The sequence below is a fragment of the Gouania willdenowi genome, chromosome 12 (genome assembly GCF_900634775.1).
Source record: "Gouania willdenowi chromosome 12, fGouWil2.1, whole genome shotgun sequence".
NCBI lineage: Eukaryota > Metazoa > Chordata > Actinopteri > Blenniiformes > Gobiesocidae > Gouania > Gouania willdenowi.
Window position 1 is genome coordinate 22,361,204 of NC_041055.1, and position 13,487 is coordinate 22,374,690.

The following is a 13,487-nucleotide window of genomic DNA, read 5'->3' on the forward strand; positions in this document are numbered from 1 at the left end:
CCTACGTGATTTAATTTAAGTCTAAAGTTTTCATTAGTCATTTCATTTTGCCGTTTTTGTCTTTGAAAAGACTGTATTAAAATGCATTTCGTGACGTTAGCTTGGCGCTAGCGTTAGCTCGGTGCTTGTGTTAGCTCACTTGTTAGGGTTCTGCAGGTTCATCATCTTCATTTTTCATCTTGCCCCGCTGGGTCCGACTCTGGCTCGAACATGTAAGGCTGGATGGACAAGTCTTCCGTTGTTGACATTTTGTAAATAACCTCTGAATAAAAAGTTTATGCGCCGCTACATAGCCGTATCTCTTTTATCAAACTACAAAAATGGCCGAGCAGGGTGGAGTTGAACCGAGTGTCACCTGAAGAGGGGGCGGGGTATGGAGTGTTTCATTTGCATTTAAATAGACCGCACCAAAACGAGTTGCTCTCAGAAGCACATCAGAAAAGGGGTAGAAAAGGGGCCTGTGGAGCTATAATAATGAGGAATTCAGACCCAAGCATTGCAGTTCTGCTTTATATAGACCACAACTGTATGATTTATATGTAAAAAGGAAGGATTTAAAACCATGATATGTCCCCTTTAAAAAAACAAAGTTAAAAGTAATGGATGACAAGTACTCATTACTGTAATTTAGTTGCTTTGATGGGTACTTTTTTGGGTATATTACAAAATCAGTCATTTTAATTGGACTTAAGTACTTTTTAAAAGTAAAGTAATTTGTTACGTTTCTACACCCAACCATTGCTGAGTAAATTATTATTGTTTTGTTTTAAAATGATCAGCAGACATTGTGAAACTACAAAAAATGAAATTATCAGACAACCATGAAATGTATCACATCATAGCCGACCAACACGATTAAACGTAATGCATCGCGCCAAAACAGCAATAAATGCTAGTTAATTCCTCAGTTTTAGAGTTCACAAATTTAGCATTTATTTTGAATTCAATTCATTGGTGTTATTTTATTTTAAAAAAAAAATTGTACATTTTGAATTTTTTTTTTTTTACTTTATACAGAAGCCTTTGTGGAAAACAAATGAAGATTGCAAACGCGCTGCCGCACCACCAGGTCACGTAAGAGGGAAAGAAACTTCCTCTCTCCAGAGGCACTCCGAGACAAACGCTCCCCTTCTTCCCTGAGCTGCTCAAAGAAGTGGCTTGTCCTTGGCAGGCCCGCCATTCACAAACTGCTCAGGGTGTCGCAGGTGGAACAGCTCGTCGTGGCGCACCTGCTCCTCCACCAGCCTGCTGTGTCTCCACGTAGACCCATGCTGCCATTGAAACTGGAGCATCTCTAATCAGACATGTCCCACAGGACTTATGCGACTGCTGCCCTCTTGGTCAGGGCCATGAATGTACTCTCCCTCCTTACCGCCTACCAGGCTGAACTTTGTGAGGATTTCGCTTTGTCCCAGGACCCAGCAATAATAGAGGAGATGTCCATAGTGACAAATGGTTGCCTCCATACCCAAGCTTGCTTACGACAGACTATGGGGAAGGTTATGGGGAATATGGTGATCCAGGAGCGTGCTTGCTGGCTTGACCTTGCAAAGCTGATGGATGCTGAAAGATGCGACATACTTGATGCTCCCATCATTCCTGAGGGAATATTCGGCTTTGCACTATCTTCTATGCAGCGGTGCTGCGAACCAAAGAAAAGGGAATAAGAGGCTCTGCGCCTATGTCTCCGCTCACGTCTCCGCCTGTGTGTCGGTGAACGGCCCCTCAGGGTCCGCTGTTCAAATCACCGATACCCTCTGCCCCGCTTCCGCTGTCCTGCCGACAGGGGACTCCTCCACTGTGGGAGCAGTCCCTCTGGGATCGGACAGCCGGCTCCACCGCACTGCAGATGGATTCCACTATGTGGGCGAGCCACCTCAGGCTATGCGGTCACCCTCCGGCGCCATCTCACCGCTCTAGTACTCTCTAGCTGCATGCAGTCTACCTTCAGAAGAGGGCTCCACCGCACCGCTGACATTCCTCTCAGTGAGGGCTCCGGAGGACCTGACCTCTCTTTCCCTGAAGATAAACGGATGGAAGGCGCTCGCAGCCCCGCCCTGTCAAGCGGGCTTTGCGTACAAACCAGCGAGTCAGCATCCGCTGATATGCAGGTTTATTAAGGGTGTGCGCAGGCTCCTCCTTGTGTCCAGATTGGTGGTTCCACCATGGGATCTGACGGTGGTTCTGTATGTCTGTACTACGGGAGTTTCCATATCCCATAGTGAAACATCTCACAAAATATTATGAAATAGAACTATAGGTTACTTTCGTAAACCCCAGTTCTACGAGTAATATGATTAGATGTCTCACCAGACTACCCTTTCATCTCAAATGAGGAGAAGAGGTTTGCTTTCTAAGAATAACGCGCACCTGTTTGTCCCCTCATTTTATAGGAGGTGGGAGGTTCTCCCATCAAACTGATACGCTTCACCGGCAAATCAGGATTGGCAAAGTGAAATAGGTATTCTGAGGAATGCACCAGAGGCGACATCCCATAGTGAGACATCTCACTCATATTACTCATAGAACCGAGCTTTCGAAAGTAACCTATAGTTTACTGTATGCAAGGGAACAGAAGCAAGATTTATTACCAAAAATAAATGTGGGGGCTGAAAGTAACTGGTAACTTTGAGTAGTATTAAATTAAGCTATTTTTTTTACATGAATTTGAGTATTTTATGTATAACCTACTTGAACTCAAGTACATATTCAATCAAGTAACAGTACAAGTACTTCAGTAGGATATATCCGTACTCTTTACACCTCTGAAAAATCCTGTTGACAGCGTTTTTATGTCATGAAACACAATAGCAGCTGAAAGATGTTACACAGTGAGTGACAGCCTTCCTACCCTGTGAAGCTTGAAGAAACGTTCAATCTCTTCACTTTCCCCTCCAGCGCAGCCCACCAGGAGGTGACGGAGCTGGTCGACAGGCCGCAGTTTCTGAAAGATATGGCTCCCCTGTGGAAGCACAAGTAATCCACAGTTATGGGGGGAAAAAAACTATTTTCTGCTTTGCAATAAAACTAATAACAGTTTGTCTGCAGACCTTTGCAGAGAGGAGAACAAACTTCTGTGGAGGGATGTTATGTTGCTGCACAACCAATGGGGAATCAGTGATGGGAATCTGTTCTCTGTTCAGAGGAGTAAAAATTTTGGCTGGCGTTTCTTCCTCGATGGCACAAAGAGCCCAGGAGTGTCCGTCCACATTAGACATCATCTGCAAAGTCAGACAAAGAAGCGACAGCTGCATGATCGACTGAAAGTAAAGTAAACCTCGTTATTTACTGCTTTGTGGAGAAGAAGAAAAAGCTTCTTGACGCTTGAAATTTCCTACTACAAAGCATTAAAACTCAAACCAGAATATGTGAAGCAACATGGAGTCGAGGCATTTCAATAGACTAATAAATGTTAAATCTCAAACCTGTGTCTCCATCAAAGGCTTCTTAAAAGGGAAGGAGTCGTGATTGATACACCACAAGATGTCACTGTCCTCCGTCTCAGAAGCAGCCATCAGAAGAATGCCTGTGAAGTTTAAAGTGTAACACAAGCCGTGCAGATAAGGATTCCATCAAAGAACAGAACAAAAACAGAGGCTCCGAGTCTCCTTTGAATGGTTACCTTTGCTATGCAGCGCCTTGTGGACCTTTGCAGGTTTCTGCAGGGTAGAGGAGGCAGAGAATCCCGGTGGTAGACGGACATGAACCAAAGCCAGTAGGCTGGGCCTCAGGGTGACGTGCCTCTGCAGCGGAGCGAGGAAAGGTGCCGTGCTGAAGTAGAGACGCACACCTGTACCAATAGATCACAGCATCATTACTGTAGCACAGTCAGAGGTTTATATCCTCTTATTTAAATATGTCACACACATTGTTTTCATGCCATGATGTAATTTTTTCTTATTACTGTTTTTGTGACCAAGGATTTCAACCAATTAATTTTTTCCATCACAATTTTCCCCCTGAAAGTCAAGATTAATTACAACTAATAATTACTGAGCCTGAAATACACAACCCCGTAAAACACTTTTAAGCCACTTGATTACAGTTCAATTATGATTACAACAGCAACAGATTTTTTAAATTACAATTGCAATCGATTTTCAATTACCCAATTACAATTAAACCTGATTTTAAAAACTAATTTATGAGAAGAAAATTAATTTTTGTGATAGACAGATTTTACAAAATATTTTTTTACTATAAAGCTTGCATTTTTAGCAATTTATCAAAAGCTAAAAACTCAAGCCTAATCCCAATAGCAGACCTGCTAATTTTTTAAACATAAAAAAAAAGCATTTCAGCCTCCTCTCACATCTTCTCCAAATTCCAAAAGGATCCAAAAGCATGAAAAGCACAGTTAGATGGATTGCTAAGTGCGTCCTAACCCAGACCTTCCCCTAAAGCCACACGACAGAACTCATTCACGTGTGCAGTCTGTTAGTGGAGTAAAACTATGTTAATAAATGTGTGATACTTTTCATCAGCAAATTTACCCCAGAATTGTTTTTCTGGTCTGACTTTACTTGAATTAAAAATATTGAGATTTATATCGTATATCACCATTTTGAGAAAAAATATTGAGATATGAGTTTAAGTCGAGCCCTATTCTTTCACAAGTCACATTATCTGCACAACACCTGATGTCTCTTCCATTTTGTAACTGGAAAACTATCTCCCTCACACCCCCGTTTTTTCAAAACAAAACGACAAAGTCATACTATTGTTCTTGTGACACCCTCTGTTTGTCCAGTCTTCTTGGTAATATTTACCTGCATGTGTGACAGCCAGGAGTTGGCAGTCTGATGACTCACATCGGTCAATCACAGAGATCTGGACAATTGGCTTGAAGACAGAGCGATCAATCGTCCTGAAAATGAAAGGGTTTAAAAAGAATAAACTTTATATAACCTGGGAATACGTATGATTCAGGTTAAACAAACCTGGCGATATTCCCAGCAGCTGCGACTATGGAGTTCTGAGACATTGCTGCCACACGACTCATACCTTGACCGTCTGTACCGAGGTCATAAACCTGTAGAACGCCTTTCTCGGAACGTGTGAAAAGCGTGTTGCGAGAATTATCGACTGCAATCTGTACAATGGGGTCTGTGAAGCACAAGAACAGCATCTAGTTTACACATAATCACACAACCAATGCAATGCACTCCTGAGTCATTTTCCTCACCGTCCTCAGAGAAGGAAAACTGCAGCACAGAAGGAATGAGGAAGGACAAAGAACTTTTGGAGTGGTTGATTTTTCTGCAGCGCTGGCTCCACCAGCCGGCCTCAGCTTGGTATGCAATTTCATAGAGGCAACCGTCTTTTCCCGCCATGAATATGCGTCCTAGATTGGTGGAGGTGATTGACAGGATGTAGGTGTTGTCGGTTGGGATGGAGAACAGTGGGTCTGGGAGCAGCTGCATCCCACCAGACATGCTGTCATTCAATCCTATCAACAATAGGAAAACAAAAAAATTATGAATAACCCATCAGACTGCTTACACACCATTTACACTGATGTCCACCCCATACTCATTCTCATTCCACTGTATTCCTGTATCGTGTTTTTTCTGCAGTCTGTGCCTTCTCCTCACTCCTCTCTCTCTTTCCTGTTTCAGGTGTCTTGAGGCTGGAGATGGCAGTCCCTGATCCGTGGTTCGCGGCTCGGCTAGTCTGGGACACTCAAATGTTCTATCTCTCTATCCTGTTTTGTTCTTCCTCCTGTCCATTAACCCCAACCAGTCAAAGCAGATGGCTGCCACCTCTGAACCTGGTTCTGCTGGAGATTTATTCCTGTTAAAAGGGAGATGTTTCTTCTCACTGTCGCTAAATGTTTGTTCATGTGGAACTTGTTGGGTTTTTTTCTGTCTTACTATAAATTTTATATTTTGTTAAGTGTATTGAGACGACTTTGTTGTAATTTGCGCTACATAAATAAATTTGATTTGATTTGAATAATGAAAAGGTGGGTTAGAGGAAACATATTCTTAAATGCCCTATAATAGCCGCGTTAACGGAATTGTGAATGGAATCATTTAATCATAATAAATGCAATAATTTAAATTAGGTTAATTTAAATTAAGTTGATCAAAAATGAAATTATAAATCTCGTTAAATTGATATTACTGCAGCGATCTTTCCCACCAGGCTACTCTCTCACCGACAAATCTATCCGCAGCAGCAGCGCTACAATATAATGAACTCACAGCAGCCCAAACGAGCTGCTGGATCAGCCTGAAACCCGGAGGCTGCTGCGAGGGCAGCACGCACACGACAACGCATGAGCACACGCAAGGCGTGCACGTACAAACAGTAGTGGCCATACCAGCTGTCATTGCCAAATCCCGTTAGATCTCGGACGCTAAGCAGGCCTGGGTGGTAGGTGGATGTGAGACCACTGAGAATTCCAGGTCACCCCAGTGGTATCTGTCATTGTGTCCTTGGGCAAGACACTTTACCCACATTGCCTAGTATGAATGTAGTGTGTGAGTGAGTGTTGGTGGTGGTCGGAGATGTCGATGGCGCACTTTGGCAGCCTCGCTTCCGTCAGTCTGCCCCAGGTCAGCTGTGGCTACAATAGTAGCTTACCACCACTAAGTGTGGAGTGAAAGAATAATCCCTTAATTCTGTAAAGCGACTATGAGTGTCCAAAAAAGCGCTATCTAAAATTGATGCATTATTATCAAACACAAGATGCAGCCAGCAGCCAATAGGATCGGCAGTGTAACACCTTGAGGAAAAAAGAAATTAAGTCAGACATACACTGAGAATACGGTGCTGGACAGAATATCATTGTTGGAGCTGTGTACGTTCTTTAAACCCATGAGTTGATAACACTAATGCTTATATGAAGCAATATTCCTCTGTTAGAGTAATGGGTACATTGCAAGCCTTGTATGCACGTGTTATCTTGTTGCAATGTTGTGGTTCATTGGCCATATGACTGTTAAGTTGATTGTTAGAAATTATAATTGTGTAAAGTGCCCTTATGACAAATTGTAAAGCTGTGACTCTGTCAGTTGGTTAGTAATTTATGTAGATGTTACAGAGCAGCTCAGCTCAGGTGTTACATAACATCATATGTTGTGCCCTATTTAGACCAGCAGAGAGTAGCATTGACTGCATTGTGTTAAAAGGAGTTCACATTTCAGGCAGTAAGCAGGTTTATATCATGTTATTGATGTTATCCCAACATGGGTTCAGTTGTTGTTTATTGATGTTGTTGTATATACATATAAAGGGAGATTATTACTTGAGTGAATAATTTGATATTTCTCCCTTGTAGTACCACAACAGGACATTTTCATTGTGTTAATTGTGAGGCAGTGCTGAATAAAGACATTGAACTGCAGTGGCATCCCCTTGTGTTTCTGACCGAACACTTTTGCAGTGGAACAGCATATCTACAATTTCATTATTGTAAGCGGGGAGGACTCACCAGCTTGGCTTTTGGGGAAACTGAGACCAAGGATAATAACATCCACTGAAGTAGCCAGAACAAGGAGGTAGTGAATGTGTGGCTGCAAAATACCTACAAGAACAAATGCACAATTCACTCACATTGCTCAGATAAATGACTCCTAGAAAAGCTCATACTGCATTGAGACATACCCTGCTTAGGTTTCACCAGTCCTACAGAAAGAATAGTCTCGATAAGGCCATCAAAGTAAGCCACGTCCCCTCTGCAAAAAACGCAAACAAAGGCAGTGTAAGCTATAGGCGACCTGTTAGCTTCCAGATATATTATTACATTACTACGATTGGTTACTAACACAGTATATTTTAGATGTTAATAATGTAATGATACACACCCATCTTCGTAATTCCACATGAAAATGTCATTGTCTATTGTAAGCCACGCTCGAGAGATCTCAGGAAAAACTCCCATCATGCAGTTGAACTGCATGTCTAGACAGTGGTTAAGTGGAACCTGAAAACTTTAGAATAAGAACATCCACTTCATTCTGTAAGTGACCACAAGGATACGGCTGAACTGTTCTACGAGCTCAGGAGGGAGGGGAACACGGCGGACTGCGTTGAGCTCTGGGAGACTAGGAACACTCAGTAAACCTTGTCCCTGGAGGGGGTAGTCCAGATCTGAGATGCCAGAGACGGACGGCATATCTGTTGATGGAAGCACACGCAGCGTTCACACACACGCACGCGCACACACACAAAAGAGAATGTAACATGACCAAAATAACTTACAGTGTACCTTGTCCATGAAGTTTGATTAGTAATAAGATAAGTGAGTGATGTGTGAATGTGGTGTCTTTCACAACCACATTACTTATAAGAAATAAGTATAATTCATCTAAATAGCTGCTTGCATTAAGGAATAATTTGATGATATATCGCAATATTTCACTGCGCATTTAATTGTCCTAAATATGCATAGAACGTAAACACCCGGTTACTAGGTGTCAGTGAACAACATCAGACCTTGTTAAACTACCTCACTCCTCAATGCATTTTAGCTTGGAAGTTGATTTCACTTTATTTTTATAAAACATACTGGGAACTTTGATAGATGTAAGTGGTTACTTACTTTTTACTTTAACTTAACATAAACAGAATCTGTTGTAGAAGCAAAGAGACTTTTTGACAATTTGAAAAACATACCAAATGTTTTTGATATTGGTACTTGAAAAACAGTTAGTGACCATTTACTTGTTCTCGCAAGTTTGAAAAAATGAAATAAATTGTATTTCATATAATTTTGTACTTGTAAAGGTGAAATTTGTAATTATTGATATCACAATATATATTGCATTGTTTAGTATCGGGATATATCGTAATGTGTCATTGCAAATCGTTTATCGTATCGTCAGATTAATGGCAAAACAACACCCTTAGTTTGCATGTTACAGTATACTATGTTCACACCGGATGCATAACAAAATGTTCATGTGTCCAGATGACATACAAAGTCAATGGGTGGACGCGGCCCAGAGGTAAAATCTTTCCTATGCGGCGGTGCGTCAGGAGCGAGCACGCTCACGATTTTTCATCATATTCACACATTTCCAAGAGTTGAAAACTCCTGCGACTGTTTCGCATGACAAAAGCCAATCAGAGCCTTTGTTGACAATGACATCAGTCCGTCAAGAAGAACACCGGTCTGTTCACCCATTCAACCATTGAGTAGAAGCTGTGTGTGACCACCTGGAGACACGGCCTTTATAACCAGGACCAGACTAGGAAGGATTTGGCATGGAAGAGAATCAGCGAGGAGGTGGTAGTAGCAGGTAAAAGTTCCCTCTGTAGTTTTCATCTTTGCAAGTAGGCACTGAGCTAGGATAGCATTAGTCGCTAATCACATCGGCTTTTTTCCACTGGTGGTTTACGAGAAGAGAAAAAGGAGCGCAGCGCCTCGCTTCAGCAGGCAGTGAAACACACCAAGTTGGATGTGTCTCTGGTGGGCGGTGCTTCGCTTCAAACGTGCATATAAAGTGAAGGGAGACATTTTTTGATCCTGTGAAACGTTTCATGCAGCAGACGCGTCTGGTGCTGCAGAAGACACATTCAGTGTGAATGCAGCATTTGGTTGCTTGGTGTTAGAGTTGTAGAAACGCTCTCTTTGTTTTCGAGCAGAATTAAGATGTGAAGTCATGAACAGAGAACATGTATGCGTGTGTGTGTGTGTGTGTGTGTAGCAGGATGACAGGGAGAAAGCTGGCTGAATACTTCACTTATAAACAAAGCTGCTTTTACGGTATAAATGCTCAACTTAAGGAGTTACTAAAGGATGAGTTCACTCAGAATGCAGGCTTATTTAAGAATGTAACCGCTTTAACTTTGTGCCGGTACGTTTAGGAAGCCTCCCGCTGCCCGTCTCACTGAAGCAGGAGGCAGCAGCTCCTCCCTCGGCTGTGTAGACGGTGAAGGACGGGGGAGTTGTCGCTTCGAGTCGCTTGAAAAGTTCAAATTTTTCAACTTGGAGCGATTTTGATCGCTTGACCTTGTCGTTCAAATCACACAAGTCACTCACGTCGCTTCAGGGGAGAAAACTTGAGATAGCGTCATTTCCATTGATTTGAATGTAATCTGGTTGTTTCAGTCGCGTTCGATGTGAACGCACCTTTAGTGTCAGGTACATATTTAGCAAATGATGTTATGTGTCTTTAATGTACAAGCACTTTGCATTTGCAATGCATTTGTTTATTATTATACTTTTTAAAAAGCTTATAAAAAGAAGCTTGTTTCACAATTAAATGACAGGTGTTAGTTTGTGATCTCTTACTGTGTGAAGGGACGCTGAGCAGCTCGGACAGCTCCGGAAAGCAGCGGTCCTCCTGCAGGTGTCTGTCGACCATCCGGGCTGAGCTCTGCAGCGCTTCGGCCAGCGCTGCAGCGGGGCTGCTGAGTCCAGCAGCGGACGGCATGACTGGACAACCACCGCTTACACTTTTCTACAAGGCAACAGGTCAAAACCAAAGTCACTGACATGTAATACCTATGTGTTTCATTTTACAACTACTCAGTCAGTGGAAACCAGTTAGAAGACTTTCAAAGCAGCAGTGAAATGGGTCAAACGATGTCCAGTTTAGGTGGTGACAGATGCCCGACTGCGTTGCAAATGTTTGAAAAAAGAAAAGGAATGATTGTATTCTCGTTAAGAACAAGTTGCATATTTTCTATTGATGGTTTTATTTAAGAGTGAGCGACAGGCAACAATTTGTAAAAATCGGTGATTTTCAGTCAACACGCTTTGACATTGTTTGTGGTATCCCTCAGGGGTCAGTATTAGGACCACTATTTATCTTGTACATACAATGCCAACTGGTTTTGTTTGTTGATGATGCCAATATTTTTAGTATAGGGAAAATCTTATGACAACTTAGAGGAAATCATTAACTTTGGACAAATAAAAGTTTATGTATTTTTGGAAATTGTAAGGGCAAGGATGCCTCAAACATAAAAATAGGTGTTAATGTGGAGAGAGTTAAAGAAATTAAGTTTGTAGTGTGATTATTGACCACAAATGTGTTTAATAAAAGGTAACTACTCATCATTTTCAACAGATACAGGGATGGAGGTCAGAGGTAAACTGAATCATCTCGATGTAAATAGAATGGAATTCAGGAACATAATAGTATACTTTGTGTCAGTGTCTGCATGTATATGGAAAGGAAGAGTGAGGTTTTCCTTGTCTTAGGGGTGTATGTATTGTATATTATCATGTTGTCCACCTCACTGATGGCAGAGGTGTAATTTGTGTGTCGATGACATTTCGTTAAAGAGTTATTGATGCTGGAAATCCGAATCTGTGAATATCTGCCAACTTTACCGAACAGTGTTATGGTCCAAATAGTATCCAGATAAACTGGTGACTGGGCGGACTTTTGCTGCCAAACATAATAATGAAGCAACACAAAAGTAACTTTACTGGTGAATTGAAACATTATTAATACATAAATAAATTAAACCAAAAAAATGGATGTTACGTAAAACATGCACATGATATGTGGAACCAGCAGTGGTGTAATGAATCTACTGGTGCTACTCTTTTCATGTGATCAACTTCAGTGTGTGTTGGCGGCTGCTGAGCGGATTTATAATGTACAAAATAAACATTTTTACTGCCCTCAAAAAAAGCTGTAAATGTTTTGTCAAAAGCGTCAAATCGTAGAAGTTCTAACATCTATTGTTCATCACACCAGCCTCACAGTTGACAGTCAGTCACCAGTTTATTTGGATACTATTTGGACCATAACACCGCGAAACAAAACATAAACGTGAGCAGCTTTTTACAAGCTAAAACATCCACTGACAGCATGAAAACATTAGCAGGACCAAGAAAACTGCTGAAATAAATCCTAAACAGTCCTATTGTGTGAGGAGGGAGACATGGTACAGGACCTGGGGAGGGAAACGAGGTGGAGCGGACTTCAGTTCTCGCTCTAATTTCCCCGTAAATATCAAAATATCACACAAACAGAACAAGTTTAAAAAAATAAAAAATAAATAAATTAAAAAAAAATGAAAAAACGCTGCTTATCTGGTTTTTTGTTATTCTGTGTTTCTGTTTTGGTTTTAAATCAGGAAAACAAAAATAACCACACTGTCAATTTGTTATTTTGATTTTGTTTTAAAACGGAATAACCAAAAAAAAATAAAGGGTAACAGGTTCTTTAATAATCCTCAAAACAGAAATCTAACCAGATTTAGCCTTCAAAAGACTTTCAAATATGCTGTTGCATTACTGTTTTTTGCTTTTCACCATGGGCAAAAAAGTCCCACCTTCAAACACAACCTCATTTGACCATCCATGAAAAACCTACCTATAAGCAATACCTATTCCCTACGGGCACTGCACTAGTAGTCTATGAACAATGAATATGAAACGAAATTATGTCGTCACTTCAAATGGACACTCGTTGAAGCTATTTAGCACAAGAGCTAACTCCTACTAAATGCTATTATTTGTACAGAATACGGCCGTTTTACCTGATTTAAAACACTCGTCTCACACTAGTCTGTGTGGTTGGTAAGATGTTTTGACCGGTTCAACAGCGGAAGAAGGACCAGTTATTCCAACATATACAAAGTGCAGCCCGCCAACCTCATGCGCATGAAACTAGTTCCGGTGACCGGTGATTTTCTTCTTCTACTTTTTTATTTCTAGCAGTGTAGACGCTACAAGGCGTTTTACTGCCCTCCACTGGTCTCTTGCCTCTACGTCGTCGAGCTTTAATATTGTAATATTGAATTAAACTGTGTAATTACTGTATAAAATGCTAACAACCTTTAGAAATGCGGTGCCTCCGGTTAAAAATAAGAATTAAAAGTTTATAGGATATTGTATTGTATTGTTACATTTCTTCATATATATTTAGTATTAACAGTATTTCACTTAAGATAACACTAGTGAATGACTAAAGCTAACTATGTTTAATATTGTGAAATATTGAAAAAAACTGTGTGATTAATACTGTATAAAATGCTGAAGACCGTTAAAAATGTGCCTCGCCAGGCTAAAAAATACTAATTTAAAGTATTTTAGTATTTATATTACATTATATAATACATTATATTACATTGTTTTATAATATAATAATATTCAGTATTCACAGTATTTCATGTAAGTTAACACTTGTGAAGGACTTTAAAGTGAAGTAATAATTGTGAATATCCAAAATAGATATTTTGTTTTGTAACCATGGTTTTATCTCTATAATTTTCAAATACAGTAAGAAATATTAGGTAAAACAGCATTTAGCATTAATCAATACCTGTGAATGCATTTAGAGTAAAAAAAATACAACCAAAGAACTTTTATAATTGATCTAATGCATAACATAACTTAAACATATGTGTTTCTACTTCTTCTGATGACGATGACGATGATGATGATGATGATTGCCTGCTGTGGATGAAGTGGAAAAGTCCATCCTCCCTATACAATTAGATAATTTAAGTTAAAAAAAATAAAATAAAAAAAAACCTCTCCTTTTGGTTGAATGATTAATATAACTATATTTTGT

General features: G+C 40.5%; 1 protein-coding gene across 1 annotated transcript in view; it reads right to left on the reverse strand.

Annotated features, from left to right (window-relative positions):
- The window catches only part of LOC114472997 (nuclear pore complex protein Nup155-like), a 32,117-nt gene extending 19,517 nt beyond the window's left edge, over positions 1 to 12,600 (reverse strand). Inside the window, exons 1-13 of the mRNA XM_028462347.1 lie at positions 12,451 to 12,600; positions 10,244 to 10,412; positions 7,987 to 8,124; positions 7,812 to 7,908; positions 7,612 to 7,682; positions 7,439 to 7,531; positions 5,186 to 5,449; positions 4,941 to 5,106; positions 4,770 to 4,867; positions 3,623 to 3,790; positions 3,426 to 3,526; positions 3,051 to 3,221; positions 2,852 to 2,962 (exon numbers count right to left, since the gene is read on the reverse strand). Coding sequence (XP_028318148.1) covers positions 2,852 to 2,962; positions 3,051 to 3,221; positions 3,426 to 3,526; positions 3,623 to 3,790; positions 4,770 to 4,867; positions 4,941 to 5,106; positions 5,186 to 5,449; positions 7,439 to 7,531; positions 7,612 to 7,682; positions 7,812 to 7,908; positions 7,987 to 8,124; positions 10,244 to 10,385 — 1,620 coding nt within the window. The 5' untranslated portion in view covers positions 10,386 to 10,412; positions 12,451 to 12,600. The remainder of the gene's footprint in view (positions 1 to 2,851; positions 2,963 to 3,050; positions 3,222 to 3,425; positions 3,527 to 3,622; positions 3,791 to 4,769; positions 4,868 to 4,940; positions 5,107 to 5,185; positions 5,450 to 7,438; positions 7,532 to 7,611; positions 7,683 to 7,811; positions 7,909 to 7,986; positions 8,125 to 10,243; positions 10,413 to 12,450) is intronic.
- Between the last annotated feature and the right edge of the window lie 887 nt (positions 12,601 to 13,487).